Raw genomic sequence first — 20,327 nt, forward strand, 5'->3', positions numbered from 1 at the left:
AAGTACGACATGGTTGGTTTTTCACGTGTTCTCTTTTATTTTCTCTCTTCTGTCGTTACTTTGAACACAAACATATGAAAAGTGACAGAAACATAATGCCACTATCCTTTTTTTTCTTTCTTTTAATCAAACAGGTGTATTTACACAAAGTTCAAGTTTAATTTTATACAACAAAAGTGCATCAGATATGAAATTAAAAAAATAATATACAATGTGTAAGATTGTTTATATGTTCCATTAGTATTTAAAAAAAGAAGCAGATAATCAAGTCAGCCATCTTAGGTAGTTTTCTTCTTCTTCTTCGTCGTCCATTTTGTTATTTATGTCATTGATGATGAAATCGTTTGTTAACCGCCCCAACTGCCGCTCGTGTTTTTAACAAAAACCCTTTAAAAAGAACCTTAACGTTACATTAACGTTATTAACGTTATCAGATGTTAGCGTGTTGGATAAGTGTAACCAGCTAATGTATGGTAAATAATGATGTCTCCATGTTTTTGTCTTTACAGAAGCTTTAACTGTCCTCCTTGTAGCTCAAAGGCTAATTCATTTCAGCTAACATAGGCATGCTGGTTGGCTACTGTTGGCTAACTGGCTAGATGTAGTTAGCATGCCGGCTAGTGTTCATGTAATGAAAATGAATGGATGGTGCCTCACAAACTCATCTTCATGACAAGGCAAATTTTGAAAATGACATGATAAAATGATTTTAGCAAGCGTTAGCATGTTTTATCGTGGGAAATTCGGAGCATGACGCAGAGCGTCTCCTTGTTCTTGTCTTTAAGGAAGCTTTAGCAAACAGCTCCCCCTGGCTGCAGCTCAAAAGTGAACACTGTTTAGTTCATGTTAGCATGCTAGATAAAACTTGCCAGCTAGTATGTGGGTGAAAATTGAAAGATTGTTGTCTGCAAATAGAACTCATGGAAAGTTTTAAACACGACATGCTTGGTGGCACTGAACGTCTTCTCATTCTTGTCTCCACAGAAGGTATAACTAAGCGTTTTGGGGGGTAGGGGTTGCGTGCTAGCTAAATGTGACTGGTTAGCATGCATTTGACATTTATGTAAACGTATCTTTACAGGAGCTTTTTGCTGTTATAAAAAAAATTCTGTTTCTTTTTTCCAGCTCAAAAGAACAACAACATTAGCTAACATGAGCATCCTGGCTCAATGTAGCCAATAGCATGAAATTAATTTTATCAGATGTTAGCATGTTGGGTAAATGTAACCAGCTAGTGTGCAGGTAAATAATGATGGAACGTGGACGCCACAAGTCTCCACGTTTTTGTCTTTACAGAAGCTTTAACTGTCCTTACAGTTCAAGGCTAATTCATTTCAGCTAACATTAGCATCCTGGCTAGCTCATATGCTGGCTGCCGGCTAGCTCGTAAACAAGACGCTAGGTGTGCATGTGATTCGGTTGCCTGTAGGTGGCGTCAGTGTGGCTCATTTTGTCAATGCTTGTGACTGGCTGTGTGATTGGCTGGGGGTCGGGGGGGCGGCATCAGGGTCCCTGAGTGACAGGTGGTGGCTCGCGATGCATGCAGTCAGCATCGGTGTCGGCCACACCTCATAGCTCCTCTGCTGCCTTCCCATTGGCTACAGGTTGCTCCTCCTCTTCCTGTCTCCTGCGTCTGCTGAAGAAGCCGAGCTGGGGGAGGAGACAGAGACACTTTAACGACTGAGGACACGTCATCGTAAACTGCTCAGGCAAACTGTTGTTGGACCAATATGAAAAAACTTGAGTCTCTTTTGAGCAGGAATGAAACAAAAACAAATCCCACACCAGTATTAGAGGTCGCCCCCTGGTGGCTAACTGCTACTTAGGCTTCACTTTAGGCCCATTTTCATGTACAATATAATGGTGTGTGTGTGTGTGTGTGTACCTTCCACAGCGCCAGAACCAGTAAGGCCAGTAGGAGCAGACCTCCGAGTGAACTTCCCAGTATAATCCAGAAGGGGACGCTGTGGCCTTCCTCCTTCCTCAGCTCCAGGACTATCTGCAGCTCACACATAAATCAATAAATCAGTTAATAAATAAACATATCTGTATCCTTTAACCCAATGGGGAACCGTCAGGGCCTTCTACGCCTTCAGAGAAGGCCCAACATTAATTCTGGACCAAAAAATAGTATTAAATAATATATATATGTATGTATGTATGTATGTATAAATATATATATGTATATATACTGTATATACATATATATATTAAAAAATCTATGTCATTTAATGTGATACAATACATTTAATACATTTTCTCTTATCTATGTTCTAAAGTTAAGTTTACTGTCAAGTTCCCATCAGCAATGAAAGGGTTACTGTCCTGAAACATGTTATCCAATCAGAATCAAAAGCTCCTCCTAACAGCGCAGGTCTAACTGCAGACCACGCCCCCAGAGTGCTGAGAGAGGTTGAGAGCGCGGTGTTGTGGCTAGCTTGATAGCATTGATAGCTTTGTCAAGGCGGCCTTTCACAGAAAAACTTCAAGTAATAAAAAATGTTAGTCCAACTCCAGAAGTGGAATTAAAAGAAAAGGTTCTGAAAGTGGAAAAACATTCTTATTAGTTGTTGACGCGCGCACAGCGTACCGGAAGCTGCAGAGTGAAAACTACGGGCTGCACTTTGACTTCCGCCGGCTCAACATTGAAGTGACAGTCATGGACAAACATGGAGTCCATCAGACCTGCTGCACTTTGTGACACTTAACGAGCTGACTGAGAGCATGCCGCAGCTGTGTCCCCTCACCTGTCCACCGTGGAGCGGTCTTAAGCGAATCAAGACGCACGCCGGAACCAGTACTGGACAGGATTGCCTGGGAGCTTTGGTACTGATGTCCATAGATAAAGGACTTGACGACGACGCTGCCATCGCCCACTTCACAAGGAAAGACCGAGACTGGATCTGGTTTTCATGTAAGGTAGGTCTATGTTGTAATCCGCATCAAGGGCGTCACTGTGTTTATAAAAGTGCACGGACAATAACCAGAGGTTGAAAAGTGCTCACGTTTCATTGTTATTGAGTGGCTCTGACACTCCTATTAGGGAAAAGGTAAAAAAAAAAAACACATACACGTACTAAAAACTGAGAATGTGTGGAAGGATCCCCTCGCGGGTCCTCTCCCCGGCCGTGGACTGTGCCGCGCGGCGAAAGTGAGGGCCGACACGCGCCGGCCGAGGTGGGATCCCGGAGGGGCGGGGCGCACGGCACTTCATTGTATCTTAAAAAATAGTCTTTGTATTACCAGCGTGGGAATTTGAATTGTCTTGTAGTTTGAGGATGATGATGAATGCATTTGTTCATGCGTGTGTGTGTGTGTGTTTGTGTGTGTGTGGTTTGTTGTGCGCCGTGATTTCATAGCGCTGTCCATGGTGATGAAATGAGCCTGGTGTCACGGGGTGACGTCATTTTATATTTCCAGATGTTTGCGCTGAGTATGTTTATTTCATTTCAACAGTTTGATGAAGTTAATGTTGAGAATGTCACTGATGTTCTGGTCTATTTGTTTACGTCCGTGTCCTCGTTAATTAAAGATTTGCAGTTGTTTAACGCTTTCAATTCAACGTACTGTTGCTTTTTTCCCGCAATGATTTATTTTCCCGGCAGTGAGGGCTGAGGTGAAGGCCCAGCTGCTTTACCCACCAGTGTGTTCAGTGAGAAGAGCAAACAACAAGGTGCCGTCCATGTTGTTTTACTGTAAACCGCCAGCAGAGGGCAGCAAAGCTCTGAAATGGACGAGTGCAGCTTTTGTGTTCTCATGCTGGAGAAGTGAGTGAATAAAACGAGTGAGTTTAATTGTTGATACACGACTGTTTCCTGTGGGGAAAACCAGCGCGTGTTGCTTTGCCAACAGCACCAAACCCCATCGAGAAGATCACCTTTTGGAGGTCTTTGGTCTTACCTGTCTCACAGGTCTGTCCTCCTGGAGGAACATAGGACTGGTCGCTTCCAGCTGAATAGAGGCGGCAGTCAACAACTCCAGAGACCTGAAGTTCACCTGAAACGCATGAGCGGTTGTCATGACGATAAACACATCACACTGTGTGTCCTCAGTGAGACTGCTGTACAAGAGTGTGTATGTGTTTTGTTTGTGTGTGTTCTTGTATTTGTTGCCTCTTTAGGACCAGTCGGCCTCACAGAGACCAAAACTTGGTCCTAATGTGGCAGAACCTCAGTACTGAGGAACTGGTTAAATTCAGATTAAGGTTTAAGGTTAGGCCAGAGGTCTCAAACCTGTGGCCCGTGGACCATGTGCAGCCCCCCAATCAGTGTCATACGGCCCAACACTGAATATCAAGCTTTAATAATGATCTTCTGTGTGGTTCTTTTTATTTAAATTCATTTTGCACCATAAAGACACGTTTTGACTGTGAACCGTATATCGTTGTATGTCAGAAGAAAGACTTTTATTGTGAAATTCTGTGAAATATGGTCACAAATATCATTAATGTGATATTTTGATGACATTTTGTGTTATAATTGTGAAGTGTGTATGTGTGTGTGTGTGGGTGTGGGTGTGTGTGTGTGTGTGTGTGTGAGAGAGAGAGACTCACGGCGAGCAGTGCAGGAAGCTGCAGTTTCCCTCTGAGCGTCACCTTCACTTGTCTGGAGGTCGTCAGGTTCAGTCCACACTGGACCACCAGGCTCATGCTGTTGGTGTGGTTCTACACACATACACACACACACATACACACACGTAAAGAGACTGGTGAGACTGGTGAACTGTTCGGGGTGTGACCCCCAACATTTAAACATAGTTATTTACATTAAATTGATTTTCTGCTCATCCTTTGTTTACTTTGAGTAAGTGTGACCTTTGACACATCCATACATCACCACCATAAATACAGGGAAACACTGCCACCTAGTGGCCAGTTATGTAATATTTAATATACATATAGGTAAGATCAGGTGTCCGGGAAATGAGTGTAAACGTAAAAACGTCTCACCAGCTGTGACAGCGGAGACAGGTCCTCGTCTTTCACCTGATTGGTTGTTCCGAGTTGAGGCAGTGTGCAGTGAGACCCTGCCACCTGTAGGGGGCGAGACAACAGTGAGGCTTGACCGTGCCTACAGTGTTTTTAGGCAACGACAGACTTTTGGACAATATTCTGTTTTCTTTAAACTTGCGGTTTTTAATTCTCTGTTTTATTTTGTAGTACTGCCTTGTGTGCACTTAACTTCCTGTCCATGCTTCTCTCTGGATTGTCTGCCCCCGCCCTGATGTGATTCACCTGTGTTTGATTATCCCTGAGTGTATTTAGTCACGTCCTCGTGTCGTCCTTTGCGTGACGTCCAGAGCCGGATTAAATAAATGGACTATACTAGGCAGACTGTTTTTTTTTGGGCCCCCCTCCATCGATGTTATTTATGAATTGAAATCTGAAACTTACCAAAGTTACTAATAAAAGTGAATTCACATTTTACATAACGTAGTCTTTTGATACGAGTTGGTTCTTTGTATGCCAAAATAAGTCATGTGTCGTATATTAAACAGTCTATCAGACTATTTTGTGATTTTTATTACCGTATTTATACGTTACTACAAGGCTCTATTAAATGCTATTAAATTATCCTTATCTTATCCTGTAAAACATGTCAAATGACATGTAATCTTATCCATTGCGAGTGTCATTGTTAAGGCAGTAGTAGCAGTAAATCACCAATAGGTGTCAGCATTGCTATGTAAACAGAGCAAATAAGATGAATGTTGTAAGCTATTGCATTTAGCAGAAAATCTTAATTAAATTGAACAGTTTAATAAGTCGTCAAATATACAAAGACCAATAAAGTTAGCAGTAAGAGAAACTGTGCTGTCGTGGTAAAGAGGTTTATTTTCATGGACAAGCATCACTCAGCAGCTCAGCTCCTGGTCTGGACTGTTTTCTCCACTGGTCTGGATGTTTCTCTGGATGGTGAACTGTGCAGTGTTGTTTTTGGAAGCCATTACACATTTAGTCTTAGTTTTAGTCTTTCGGACTAAAACGCGTATTAGTTTTAGTCACGTTTCAGTCATTTCTATATGTGATAGTTTTAGTCCAATTTTAGTCGACGAAAACTCATGTGCACTCGCTGTGGCTCCTCCCGCCCCCAGCGCGACTGTCGATCGGAGAAGACTGTCCTCAGAACGCCCTGACAGCGTCGCATCATCAGGATGAGGAGCGTAAATCGTCTTGAAACACGGACCAAGTCATTTTTAGGTTTTGATTGTCCCTCTGTCTGGGCCCCCTGCCAATCGGGCACTAAGCACATGCCTAGTTTGCCTTTGCCTTAATCCGGCTCTGGTGACGTCTGTGACCTTTAACCACACGTTTACATACTATTCATTCTCCTTTTGTTGATCATTTTGTCCGTGTTCATTGTGTATTTTTATTTGATCTTGTTCTTTCCAGCTCAGCTCCTGCAGTCAGGCTAAAACACTCTTAGTACAAACCAGAGTCACACTCAGACCGCCATGTGCCAAAAATGTCCCATTGAAACTGCAGTTTTTAATCTCACTTCCATTAACCTTTCAGACTCCCTCAGGACATTTTTATGTTTTTTGGGAAGGTGACATTTTCTGCCGCTAGGAACAAATTAGTCAGTTTTTTAAAAATCTCACACTCCAAAAAAAAACAAAAAAAACAACAACAATGCATCAAAATAAATGTTTCTGCCAATCCTTGAACCATCTCAGAGCCTAATAATAATTAGAATGAAATTGTCCTTGAAATTTATTTTATGGAAATTTTGTTTGTGTTTGTGGAGTTAAAATACTGTCCTTTAATGGGTTAAAATCTCAAAAATATAATTCATATTTGTATATTTCAGGCTAAAGTAGTACTCCTTTAGAGAGTCGTGTGTGTGTGTGTGTGTGTGTGTGTGTTAACCTGCTCAATGCTGTAGTCTGTGATGTTCACCAGCTGGTTGTTCTGTCCAGTCACAGCCCAGATATCACATCTGAAGTGGACATTGTCCACTGAGAAGAATCCCAGGTTCTGGATCTGTGTCGAATAAAATTGTAACATTTTGTCCACTGCTTGTTTGCTTGTGTGCGACTGTAATGCTGTAACTGTCCTGCAGGGGCGAACAGCAGTGACTCACGCAGTAGGTGAGGTTGAAGGTGTGAGTGCTGCTGTCCAGCTGGTCCCACGATGAAGAGGCGGACGGTGAGGTTTTGATCTCAAAGCGATGAGTGTTAGCGTCTCTGTGCGGAAAACAGAAACAACGCTGAACAACGTGAACCGCTCACTCAGCCACACCAAAGTCTCACCTGTCACAGCCGTCACTCACCTGGTGAACAGCAGCTCTGTTTGGTACAACAGAAGAAGAGAGATGTCGTTGATGTTGTCGTCTGGAAATCCTTCTTGACCCTCACTGGTCACACACACACAGTGAGTGAGTGAGTGAGTGAGTGAGTGAGTGAGTGAGTGAGTGAGTGAGTGAGTGAGTGAGTGAGTGAGTAACAGCCGTGGAGTAAAAGTAAAAGTTGCCAGGTACAGATACAGTACGTGAATTATGATACTTAAGTTCAGTAAATGTCATAAACGTTAAGACTTTTACTTTGAAGTATCACTTTTAAAGTACTTTACACATGACTGCTGGAAGGACACAGGCTCCCCCTGGTGGGCGCTGCGAAATAAATCACTAGGACGCGACGTGAGAATAAACGTTCACCAATAATAACCTATAATCGTGAACACATGAACACATGAAGAGTCAGACCTCGTAACCGGGCGTCGACAGTCTCACCTGGTGGTCGCCATGACAACTTGTGCGTGATCCAGGAAGACGGAGCGGCTGAACTGAAACTCCAGACGGAAAGAAATCTAAAAGGAAGGGGAGGAGTTGGCTTTTCAAAATAAAGCTGTTGTAATTTGAAACGGTAAATAAAACGTGTGGAAGGATGAGGACGTCGCCACTGACCTGAGACATGGACTTCATGAATGGAGCACTCACGTTACAGAACGTCTGATTGTCCAGCGAGTTGTAGCAGTCAATCTGAACGTCTGATTGGTCCTGTGGGGGCGAGGAGGAAAGGGGAGGAGTCACTTGTTGTTGAGTCACCAGAACAATGCTGTGGCCAAAATAAGTTTGTATTGCTGTCGTCACCTTGACGATGAGGCTGGAGAAGAGCAGGTTGGACGAGGTGGAGATGTGGACAGCGGCTCCGTACGCGTTCTCGCCCCGGTTCTCCAGGCGAGCGAACACCACTATCCCCCTCCGCCCAGTCTCCACCACAAACACTGACCCCGGCAACGCCCCCTGGTGGCAGCACAGTGACCATGATACCCGGTCCTTCGAGCTGCAGAACTGCCTGAGGGTGAAACGCGATATTTTGTGTCAATAATGACGCAAAATTATTTACTGTGTGTGTGTGTGTGTGTGTGTGTTGTCAAGAGCAGGAGCTACTGACTGAACATCCATGAGGTCAGTGTGACTGTGGAGGACGAGGTCAGGGACGCAGGTGTCCTCCTGCTCACAGCCATTCCAGAAAGGAAGCTACGGCAAAAGACGGGGGTCATTAGGTTTCTCCTCAACAAGGCAACACATTTTAACATAATAACAATAACAACAATAATAATAATAATCTCTACACCTGCCAAGGTCTACGATATCTTAAATCCATGTCTTTGTCTCACTGCGAGACAGACTGTTCCAACAGGAAACTGAAGTTTGTAAATTCCTCACTCTCCCACACCAAACCCCAGAGAGAAAATCAGTGATGGTGATGTCACCTGGGGTCAGAGGTCACCAGGTCAAACGCTCACCTCGGCCCTGAGGACGTTCGGCCAGTCAGGATCCAGCACCGGGCCTTTGTCTGGGTCCTGCATCCCCGTCTCCAGGACGACTGCGATGGGACGTCCGTAATCTGTCGTCTCCTGATTAGAGAAGAGTTCAGCTACTGTGTGTGTGCGTGTGCGTGTGCGTGTGCGTGTGCGCGTGCGCGTACCTGGACGGAGAAGCTGAGGCGTTGGCAGCTCTGAACTCCTGTTGGCAGGAACAGATTCTTCAGCTGATGCCGGTCTGACTCGTCCAGAACGGCTCGTGGAGGGAAACGTCTTTCATCCAAGGTCAGGCTGAACCACAGAGCTGTGGGGAGGGGGAGGAGGAGGAGGTTAAATGAAAAACATAGATTACATTTACAGGTGATATGAACAGGGTTCCCACGAGACCTTGAAATTCTTGAAAATCACCCATAATAAACATGCGTCATTGAAAGTGCTTGAATTTTGTGCAACAAAAAACATTAAGTTGACATTTAGGGAAATGTCTCCTGCCACTGAAGGGTCCTTGAAATCCTTGAATTTGAACAATTATTTTTCAAGGCCCTTGAAAGTTTGTGAAACTTTTTGAAAGTGCTTGGATTTTGTAGAACAAAAAAGTGATAGTTGATATTTAGGTGAATGTCTCCCCTTGTTTGTTATGATGTCACCTACTGTTAGACCAGGTCTACGCAGGCCAAACGTGGAGACATAACTCGTGGTGTTGTGGACACTGTCCACTGTCTGTCTCTCTCTCCGCCCATCCGTGCAGAACAATGAGCGAGTAAAGTTAAAATGAGCGAGAGCAAATGACGACGTGATGTCCTTGAAATTAAAATGCCAAGATCTCTGTCTCACCAAAGACAAAAGACAAAGACTGACTTTGACCAAGATCTCAAACAGGACAATCACTTGCAGAATCACAGAATCTCTTCATGGTCTCAGTGATTATTGGATGGAAAAACCTGCGAAAATCCAGCCTGGACCACAGGTGTGGAAATCCACCTACCTACTTCTGTCCTGGTCTTAGACCTGGTCTTAGTCCTGGAGTCTGGACTCAGACAAACGGTCACCGACATACATGTGACCTCCTTCCCTCCTCGACGACAGTCCTTGTTAAAGATGTTGATCTTCTCTGGTTCAAAGGTCAGTTTGGCCTCGATCCTCACCACACCACGAGACCTGGAGGAGACACAGAATCCTTGAATACTGACTCTGTGAGGACCCTGAACGTGAGCGTGACTGAAAACATCTGGAGTGTTTGTGATGTCGGACCAGATCATGACGGCAGCTCCCAGTGCTCCCACCGCAAGGTCCACCAGTCCGTCTGCGTTGGCGTCCATGACACCGTGGACGCTCTGTCCAAAGTACTGCAGTCCTGCGGAGAACCCAGCCGCAGAGAGACGCTGCAAACACAGACACGTCACTGTTACCACTTCTCTTTAATCCTTTGGCTTGATTATTCTGCGTACTGACACTTCTTAGTTTGATTGTTCCGAGTACTGACACTTCTTAGTTTGATTATTCCGAGTACTGACACTTCTTAGTTTGATTGTTCCGAGTACTGACACTTCTTAGTTTGATTATTCCGAGTACTGACACTTCTTAGTTTGATTATTCCGAGTACTGACACTTCTTAGTTTGATTGTTCCGAGTACTGACACTTCTTAGTTTGATTGTTCCGAGTACTGACACTTCTTAGTTTGATTGTTCCGAGTACTGACACTACTTAGTTTGATTGTTCCGAGTACTGACACTTCTTAGTTTGAATGTTCCGAGTACTGACACTTCTTAGTTTGATTATTCCGAGTACTGACACTTCTTAGTTTGATTGTTCCGAGTACTGACACTTCTTAGTTTGATTGTTCCGAGTACTGACACTTCTTAGTTTGATTGTTCCGAGTACTGACACTTCTTAGTTTGATTGTTCCGAGTACTGACACTTCTTAGTTTGATTGTTCCGAGTACTGACACTTCTTAGTTTGATTGTTCCGAGTACTGACCCTTCTTAGTTTGATTGTTCCGAGTACTGACCCTTCTTAGTTTGATTATTCCGAGTACTGACCCTTCTTAGTTTGATTATTCCGAGTACTGATCCTTCTTAGTTTGATTATTCTGAGTACTGATCCTTCTTAGTTTCGTTATTCTGAGTACTGACACGTCTTAGTTTGATTATTCTGAGTACTGACCCTTCTTAGTTTGATTATTTTGAGTAATGCTACCGTCCTCTGCTACCTGTCTGTACTGACGCTGGAGACGTTTGTCCTGGCCATAAAAGACATAAACCGCCCCCTGGTGGTCGTCCTCCAGTGGTGCTCCGACCACAAGCTCCCTGAATCCGTCTCCATTCATGTCGGGAATCTGGGCCAACGCTGAACCCAGACGGGAGTTCTGGGAGCGGTCGGACACCTCCAGCGCCCCCTGCAGGACAAATGATGTCTGTAGAGAGAACATTTAGTTTGGGTTTAGTGTTCTCTCTTCTCTTTATTTGTGCATTTTTTTAAAAAACAGTCATGTGACTGACACTGAGGATTTATGCAGCTTTCTATTTATGAACAAACGGAACCCTCGTCTGACTCGTGTTTGTACCTGAGGCGTAACAGAGTAGACGTAAACCCTCCCTCTCTCCCATCCCTGACTGTAGTACATGGGCGCCGCCACCAGGAGGATGTCTGTCTGTCCATCTACGTCCACGTCCATCGACAGCAACTCGCTGCCGAAGTACGATCCGATCTGAAAGGAACAATAACACTGAATCAAACACCGTCGTACGTTTCATCTGTATTCCATTTATGTCCGAAATCGGAAAAGTAGGAAACATAGCTGTCGCGCGACAGTGTAGCATCATGTCTACGATTAAAAAAGATAAACAGTACTACGTGTATGAATCAAATACTACAGAAGTGCTAGTTATGGTAAACTTGGAATATTTCCGTCGTCACTGAAGAGTCATGAATCAAAGCCAACAATGCTAAACTGTGGATTAAAGATTTAAAGACTTAACAATCCTGAAAATATGAGCTAATCTCCAACATTGGTGTATTTAGAGACAGCACTGCTGAATGCCGGCCATCGTGACCACGTTCACTGGTATTTCAGTTCAGTGACTGTGTCAGACAGAGTCGAGCCGGGCCGAGTAGCGCTAGAACTCTAGAACAGTCGTCTCTGTGATGGTGTTCACTGCGTGTGTGTTGGACACCTGTTCTCCCAGCAGCGCCTGCAGGATGGTCAGGTTCCCGTTGTTCTTCAGGGTGAAGACGATGACCTTGCCCGTGTGGTTGAACCTCGGTGCTCCGGCCACGTAGAGCTGAGCGCCACGAGACGAAACCAGCGAGCCCACTGAGTAACCTGGAGCCGGGACAGAGCAGCGGAGGTCAAACACACAAGTCTTTACAGCGCAGCAGAATCTTCTTCTCAGACGGCCAGGCTTCAAAATGGGACTACGTCCATTATGGTCCACGTTTAAAATACCGTTGTGTTTAGACACGTAAATAAGTCAAAACACAGAGATCTTTCTTCATGAAACCTAGTGTGTGAGACATTAGAGACCGGTGAAGGTCTGGACCGGTTGTTTTACCCAGATATGCTCCGTGGTTCTTCAGCTCCTCTGGAAACTCATCCTGATACGACGATTTTGGCGGAACAACCTTCCCGTGTTTGGTCTCCTTCAGCACGGCTCCGTTCCAGTCGTAGGCGCCGACCGCTCCGAGCAGAACGCCGTCCTGGACAAGAGACGAGGATTCACCTTTATTTTGAGTCTTTTAAGCCTCGTCTACGTGGAGACAGAACTTGTACCTTAATGTTCATTCTGTTGGTTGCAGTGTGAAAGTTCAGATGCCACTAAATCCCACACATTGGCACGTTAGTATGACAGAATGAGGACGAACACCGGGACGGCCATGGTGACCGGAGGCAGTTCTTTATCATCATGCAATTTAAGTTACAGCAACGCTCCAAACTACAGGAATCTGAGCTGGAATGTTTCCTGTCTTTTTCAAGTGTCTACCTGAGACACAAGGAGGGAAAAAAACATCTAATCTGAGTAGATTTTGAGATTATAAATAGATTTTAGGATTATAAATAGATTTTGGAATTATGAGTCGATTTTTTAATAATAAGTACAATTACGAATTAGAAATAGATTTTGGGATTCTGAATAGATTGTGGATTTTACAACAGGAAATGTGACTCACTGCCCATTCTGAATTCCATTCAGAAAATCAGCGTTTTTAGCTCACAGGGACACAGGAGATGCTGGTCTACTGTCACTTTGTTTGGTAAATTAGTGTCACTGAGGTAAATATGAACAAAGGATTTAAGGCACCAAAGTCACAAAATAACACATTTGTACTTACAAATAGAGGCAAGAGTGGATCAATGACTCAATGACTCTGTGCTGTGACGTTAAATTGCTGATTTTTACAATGGAGTTTTACAGTGACAGAAAAACACTGGCTAACAGTGAGATAAAGGAGTGAGTGTATTCTTAGAAAGTCATTGGTATGAGCGAACATCATTTTTTAGATTTTTTCTTTACTGTATATTAACTATACTTTACTGTATGTATATGTATATATATATATATATATATGTATATGTATATATATATACTGTGTATATATATATATATATATATATATATATATATATATATATATATATATATATATATATGTATATGTGTGTGTATATATATATATACAGAACAACATTTCAAAAATCCTGAACTATCACTTGAAGTTGCTTTGAAGCAGGTTGGAGCTGCGGGGTCAGGTTACTATGGTGACTTCACTTGATAAGAAGTGAACTATGGTTCCCTCCTGAGGCCACAAACGTGAATATCCTGCACAAAAAAACCAGTCCATGCATGTGTTAAGCGTGTGTGTGTGTGTGAAGTCAGTGATACACAGATGAACTCGTAAAAGAGCAGATATAAAAGTTGTTAAAACGCTGCGTCATCTCTGCGAGTCAGGGACCACAGTGACTGACGGAGGATCTGAGCCGCACATGCACTGAATCTGGATCAGCAGATTCACCACATCAGTGTCACAGAGTTCGCACTTTTAATACCTACCTTTTGTCCACACTGTGTGTGTGGACACCGTGTGTGTGTGTGTGTGTGTGTGTGTGTGTGGACACCATCTGCTCCATGTTACACATAAAGAGTTTCCATGAAACCATTTTCACCGCCTGACGTTGGAAATCAGTCAGATACGATTATTTCCCCTTGGACGAGAATCAACAGAAATATTTTGAGCAGCTTCTCATTCTGCAGTTCTCACATGTGTGTCAGGACCAGGACCAGGACCAGGACCAGACTGCCAACATTTTGAGGACGCCTATCTGTTACATCTTAAGAATACAGCCACGTCTTTATCTCACTGTGAGACAGGCTTTTCCAGCAGGAAACTGAAGTTTGTAAACCACTCACTCTCCCACACCAAAGTCCATAGAGAAAATCTGCATTTTTAGCTCACGGCAACACAGGAGCTGCTGGTCTACTGCTGCCTCGTGTGGTCACTTTGTGTCACTGAGGTCAATCTGAACAAAGTATTTCAAACACCTGAGTCACAAAATAACACATTTAAACTTTTTAATGGAGGCAAATGTGGATAAACAACTCCAGTGTGCTGTGATGTAAAATCACTGGTTTTCTCTATGGGCTTTGGTGTGGGGGAATTAGTGGGATGCAAACTGGTGCAAACTTTAGTTTCTGTGGCTAAATCTTGAGTTGAGAGCAGTATTTAAAAAAATTAATAAATAACTGAAATATCCTTTTAACCAGTCAGGTGTGATTTCTACAGAGAAAATGTAAATGTTTTTTTTCCACTGTAATATGAGTCAAATCATCCAGGACTGAGGGAATTACCCAAAAATCTGAAAACATTTCTGATTTAGACTTTTTAACCTCATGTTTGTGAATAATCTGGAATCTCAACAAACTCACTTTCACTAAATGTGAGGAAAAACCAGCCTGAGCCATCTGAAGTCCGAACCCTCGGCCGTGGCTGCTGGTTCCTGTGAGACAGACACACAAATTACCTTCACACACAAACACAATCCTGATACAGCAGGTTAAAGGCTTCAATTTTAACCGCGTTTCACTTGTGGTGTCAGTAAAAACGGAGAAAGTAAACACTCACAAACACCTACGTTACCTTGGACAAGCCATTGTTATGCTGTGTTCACACCGGACACGTTTTTTTTTGACGCGGCCGTCACGTCTAACACGTCCCGGGATCATTTGTACATTTTGTGACGAGATGGGAGGTCACTGTGTTCCAGAGCAGAGTCTGAACGCTGGCAAGTACGTGACGCCGTGCGGAGAATCTCATAGCTGATTGGCCATTGAACGTCAGACGCGCTTTGTGCGATAGACGCAATTTAGTCACGCAACTGTGCGCCAATCGTGTCCATAGCACCACTTGTCCCGTCATATTCGCGTCTCGTTCCATGTGAACACAGCGTTAGAATCCTATGTTGGAGTTTGTGAGGTTGCTCCGAGTTTCCAAAGGCGACTGGGACGCACCAACTGTTTGCAGGTTGGGGGGAACAGTTCAAATAAAAAGAGAGCGCCCCCTATCGGTTGTTCTACTAAGCACCTGCACGTACACATCCCATCAGTAACGCATCCCGCCTACACTGCAAAGAAACTTAAAAAATGGAAGAAAGAATCTAAAGAGAGTCGGACAGAATTGCTGAGTCGTGGCAGTTGTTACCAATACTGGAATACTGACCTTTATAGAAGAGGGAACGGGACTTTGTTTCAGACAAAAATGGCGGACGTCATGTTTGAATGCAAACCTTCCAGAGTGAAGATCCTCTCCCCCAGAGCGTCCACGATGTCCTTCAGCGCCGACTCGTCCGTCACGTTGAAGAAGTGCTTCTCGTCCGGGTCACTGGCGATGAACTTGATTTCTTTGAGGAAGGCTTCAGGGTTGATTCCCCGACGGTTGTAATAACCCAGAACCTGCAGGAGACAATTGAAGACTGAGACCCCATTCAGACCCAGCATCAACAAGCGTCCTGAGTGGATCCACATTCAGACTCCACCTCCTCTGACAATATCACAATATCTGCACAATATCAACATTGTCTGTCATGTTTTGTAATTCCTTAATGGTTCAAATAAAATCTTAATTCATGTCACAACAGTGTGCGCAGAGCTTCCCATCCACACAAGGTTCTCCTGACTCCTGACCATAGATACAATTGGACGTAGTCTTCCTGTTTCCTCTTGAAACCGACCAGAAAATGAAAATATATGAAATAGCCACCAGAGGGACGTACAGGATAAAGGACCAGTGTGATTAACAGCTGGTATCGTCCAGTAGGAGCCTGGTTGCAGGGGACGTGACGTCTGTGACCATCAGAACGTCAACAAGAGGTTGGACAAAGTGCAAATGTGGAGGTTTGAAAACAAGAGTTCAGATTCTTGTGAGTAATGTCATGACTGGTTGCCACTTGTGTCATATGTGGTCCCATGACAGTCTTTCAGGAGGCATTTTAATATCAAGTGTAAACAGTCACACCGAGATCCGATCCATTGAGTACGGATGTTATCCTCTGTTCCATTTACATTGGAACTCGGAAGTCTGAACTGGGAGTGACGTCAACCTCGAGATCACAGCGAATAAACCAATAACAATACCAGTATATGGCACAAAAGGCTTAGCAACATGTCTCGGGATGAAAGGTAAAGAGTGCTACATGTACCACTGATTCCTTGGAATCCTAACTTGGGGTACATGAGGTCACTCCGAGTTTCCGAGTTCAGGGGGTCGTTCCTTACACAGGAACTTCAAAGATCCAACTACAAATGGAACACAGCATGAGTACCAGATCCAGTAAGGTCAGAGGAAGCTGAGCACAGATCAGACAGGAAGTGAGGAAGGTAAAGATGGACGGACTCACAGCGATGGCGTACATGGTGATGTTGTCTCTCTCACTGTCAGCGACGGCCTGAACCAGCTGAGGACTGTCGTGAGATTCACCGTCTGTGATGACGATCATCACCTTCTGAGCACCACGACGACCGCCGCGTTTGAACGCCTCCGACCTGCAAAGACGAAGAAGAAGAAGGAGAAGAACAGGGTGTTTGAGGTGGAACTGTGGGAGTCGTGGATCCTTCAGGGAGGATTTGTTTGTCGTACCTCGCCACGTTGATGCCCAGCGCCGTCCTTGTCTCCTCTCCGCCCCGCTGGTCGATGCTCCTGGCCGCCTCCACCACCTCCTCCACAGTCTCGTAATCGCCCAGAGTGAACTCGTGGACGACCGTGGAGCCGTACTGAACCACGCCCACCTGCAGCCAAAGCACATCAGTCACAACCTCAAACCCTGCACCTTAAACTGACAAGCTTGTTTTTGACGTGTGGTTGAAGGTGGTGCTGGTTCATAGTCAGCGCTGACTGTGCTGAGAACCAGTCTGAGATCAGTGAAAACATGGCTGCCATAAAATCTAAGATGACTTTTTTGGCTTTTTCTTGTCCTTACAACCAGAGGTTTGTAAACCACTCACACGTTCATACCACTCCACCTCTGTCATGAGTGATTGATGAACCGACCTGCGTCTGACCTGGGCCGATGTAGAACTTGTGCAGAATGTTGATGAGAAAGTCCTGGACCTCGTACCACGGATAGATGGAGTTAGAACCATCCAGAACAATCACGATGTCCATGAACGTCTCACACCCTGGAAGACAAGAGGAGATCAGGATGGATGGATATGTTGATGGGTGGTTGGTTGGTTGGATGAATAAATATGTCTAGGGATGGATAGACAGACAGATGGATGGATGAATATGTCAATGGATGGTTGGATGGATGAATGTTGGTTAGATATGTCTTAGGATGGATGGATGTCCAGTTGGATGTATGAATGAGTAAATGGATGGATTATTGGATGAATGGATGCACAGTTAGATGGTTGGTTGGGTGAATTAATAGATGGACGGTTGAATGAATGAATGGACGGTTGGTTGGATGGATGAATGTTGGTTGTTTGGATGAATAAATTAATGGATGGTTGGAGGAATGAATGAATGGACAGTTGGATGGATGAATGAATGAACGGTTGGGTGGACTGTTGGATGGATTGATGAATGAATGAATGAGGGTTGGTTGGGTGGATGGATAAATGAATGAATGATTGGATAGATAGACGTTGGATGAATGGATGGTTTGCGTGACAGGTGAATGAATGAACGGATGGACAGTTGGTTGGATGAATGGATGAATGAATAGTTGGATGGATGAATGAATGGACGGACAGAAGGATGGACGGTTTCATGAATGAATAGACAGTTGGATGAATGGATGGATGAATGACGGAATGAATGGTTGGTTGGATGGGTGGATGAATTGACAGTTGGATGAATGAATAGTTGGATGATGGATGAATGAATGGACGGACGGATGGACGTTTGATGAATGAATGAACAGTTGGATGGATGGACGTTTGATGAATGAATGGACAGTTGGATGGATGGATGAATGACAGAATGAACGGTTGGATGAATGGATGGATGGATGATTACTCTGCAGGGCCGGTGCGATGGTGTGGGACAGTCTGAAGTTGCGACTGACTCTGGAGCAGATTCCTGTGCTGTACAAGGAGCTTCCACACTCGTGAGACCAGAGCGGTCCACAGGTCTGAGGACACGTCCACACACAGCAGAGACATGAGTGGACACAAGAGGGCGACATGTTTCAGGACAAATGCGTCGCAGTGAATGAAAGTCACTTTAAATGGGTCTGCAGGTCATGTGACTCACCACGAAGCTGCCGTCTTTGGGGCTGGACGTCAGCGTCATACCCAGTCTCATCTGGTCTTTCCTCTCCGACACGTCGTCCAGAGACAGTTTCCCTGGGAGACAGGAACAAGAGGGTTGGAGCACTTTCACTTTGAAACAGATACAAAAACAGCTGAGAGTTTCTTCTTACCCAGGTTGAGTCGGCTGCAGTTTGCAGAATCCCTGGTGTCAAGTGGACACCTGAACACATCACCAGTCTGCTGCGCTCCTGTGGATTCAAAGGGAGCCCCCACCAGTAACCTGCAGAACACACACACACACACACACAGGCTCAGGTACTACAGGAAGTAACACAGTCTGAACACAAACTGAAAGTGACTGAAAACCAGAAAGTCTGTGCGGTCAGTGTCTTGATCTGAGGAAACGTTAGCTGTTCAGGTCAAAGGTCAGCAACGTCATGAGGTCAGCTGATGATATACTTATACGTGCATGGTCACAAACTCTTGATGTTTACAACAAACGTATCTGGATCTAACGTGGTGCAGTGAATGACTGTGATGCAGTGAATCACTGTGATGTAGTGAACGACTGTGATGTAGTGAACGACTGTGATGCAGTGAATGACTGTGATGTAGTGAACGACTGTGGTGCAGTGAATGACTGTGATGCAGTGAATGACTGTGATGCAGTGAATGACTGTGATGCAGTGAATGACTGTGATGCAGTGAACGACTGTGATGTAGTGAACGACTGTGGTGCAGTGAATGACTGTGATGCAGTGAATGACTGTGATGCAGTGAACGACTGTGATGTAGTGAACGACTGTGGTGCAGTGAACGACTGTGATGTAGTGAACGACTGTGGTGCAGTGAATGACTGTGATGTAGTGAACGACTGTGGTGCAGTGAATTACTGTGATGCAGTGAATGACTGTGATGCAGTGAACATGGTGCAGTGAATGACTGTGGTGCAGTGAATGACTGTGATGCAGTGAATGACTGATGTAGTGAACGACTGTGGTGCAGTGAGTGGTTTATTAGCAGTAACCAGAGTACACAGCACCACATGTGGTCTGGACGGCTGTTCTGGGAACAGCACTGAGTCACATACCAGAGGACATGTCCTTAAATCTGCTAATGTGTCTCCCGTCCACATCAAACGAGCGGAGGGCAGAACTCACAAAACCACATCCCACACTGCAGACAGAACCCGGTCCGCGTCCCACAGCCTCACAGCCTGCAGCGGGCTGCCGCAGACAGACAGACAGACAGACCACGCCCCCTGATGCTCTGACATCACCACATTGTTTCCTGCACAGGTGCTGTCACTTTAGACTTTCTGGTAAAACCTCAAAAGAAACATACCTGTGTCTTCCACCTCTGCTTTACTGCTTTACTGTTTGTCTTTAAATTGCTGATTAACCACGTTTCCCATAATGCCCGTCTGTTCTGCACAGGCCTGTGGGGGGGGCTGACACTGATCTAAAGGTTAAAACGTGTATAACTTCTCACTGTTGCTCGTCCTCCCTGCACCAAAGCCCATTGAGAAAGTCATCGATTTTGCGTCACAGACGGGTGTCGATCCTCTGCTGCCTCCATCAGTATCTTCAAATGTGTTGTTTTTTCACTTGTTCAGATTCATCTCAGTGACACAAACTTGCCACACGAGGCAGCAGTAGACCAGCAGCTCCTGTTTCCACATGAGCTTAAATCACTGATTTCCTCTGTGGGATTTGGTGTGTGAGAGTGAGTGTTTCTTCTGTTAGAGAAGCCTGATCGGTCGTCAGGTTTCCACTGTCACACATCAGGTTAAATCTCTGTCGTCAGCGTCTG

At 44.7% G+C, this 20,327-nt stretch overlaps 1 protein-coding gene across 1 annotated transcript in view; it reads right to left on the reverse strand.

Annotated features, from left to right (window-relative positions):
• Positions 1–13: 13 nt before the first annotated feature.
• itga11b (integrin, alpha 11b) overlaps positions 14–20,327 on the reverse strand; it is a 27,952-nt gene continuing 7,638 nt past the window's right edge. Inside the window, exons 3-30 of the mRNA XM_058645233.1 lie at positions 18,686–18,795; positions 18,517–18,608; positions 18,280–18,394; positions 17,308–17,435; positions 16,897–17,045; positions 16,658–16,802; positions 15,548–15,713; positions 14,691–14,761; positions 12,321–12,465; positions 11,943–12,091; positions 11,333–11,476; positions 10,979–11,182; positions 10,019–10,149; positions 9,753–9,925; positions 8,932–9,071; positions 8,750–8,860; positions 8,395–8,480; positions 8,091–8,295; positions 7,905–7,997; positions 7,731–7,807; positions 7,272–7,355; positions 7,083–7,185; positions 6,869–6,982; positions 4,949–5,032; positions 4,553–4,663; positions 3,901–3,996; positions 1,886–1,999; positions 14–1,650 (exon numbers count right to left, since the gene is read on the reverse strand). Of these exons, the coding sequence (XP_058501216.1) occupies positions 1,570–1,650; positions 1,886–1,999; positions 3,901–3,996; positions 4,553–4,663; positions 4,949–5,032; positions 6,869–6,982; positions 7,083–7,185; positions 7,272–7,355; positions 7,731–7,807; positions 7,905–7,997; positions 8,091–8,295; positions 8,395–8,480; positions 8,750–8,860; positions 8,932–9,071; positions 9,753–9,925; positions 10,019–10,149; positions 10,979–11,182; positions 11,333–11,476; positions 11,943–12,091; positions 12,321–12,465; positions 14,691–14,761; positions 15,548–15,713; positions 16,658–16,802; positions 16,897–17,045; positions 17,308–17,435; positions 18,280–18,394; positions 18,517–18,608; positions 18,686–18,795 (3,421 nt within the window). The 3' untranslated portion in view covers positions 14–1,569. The remainder of the gene's footprint in view (positions 1,651–1,885; positions 2,000–3,900; positions 3,997–4,552; positions 4,664–4,948; positions 5,033–6,868; positions 6,983–7,082; positions 7,186–7,271; positions 7,356–7,730; positions 7,808–7,904; positions 7,998–8,090; positions 8,296–8,394; positions 8,481–8,749; positions 8,861–8,931; positions 9,072–9,752; positions 9,926–10,018; positions 10,150–10,978; positions 11,183–11,332; positions 11,477–11,942; positions 12,092–12,320; positions 12,466–14,690; positions 14,762–15,547; positions 15,714–16,657; positions 16,803–16,896; positions 17,046–17,307; positions 17,436–18,279; positions 18,395–18,516; positions 18,609–18,685; positions 18,796–20,327) is intronic.

The sequence above is a fragment of the Solea solea genome, chromosome 12 (genome assembly GCF_958295425.1).
Source record: "Solea solea chromosome 12, fSolSol10.1, whole genome shotgun sequence".
Classification (NCBI taxonomy): domain Eukaryota; kingdom Metazoa; phylum Chordata; class Actinopteri; order Pleuronectiformes; family Soleidae; genus Solea; species Solea solea.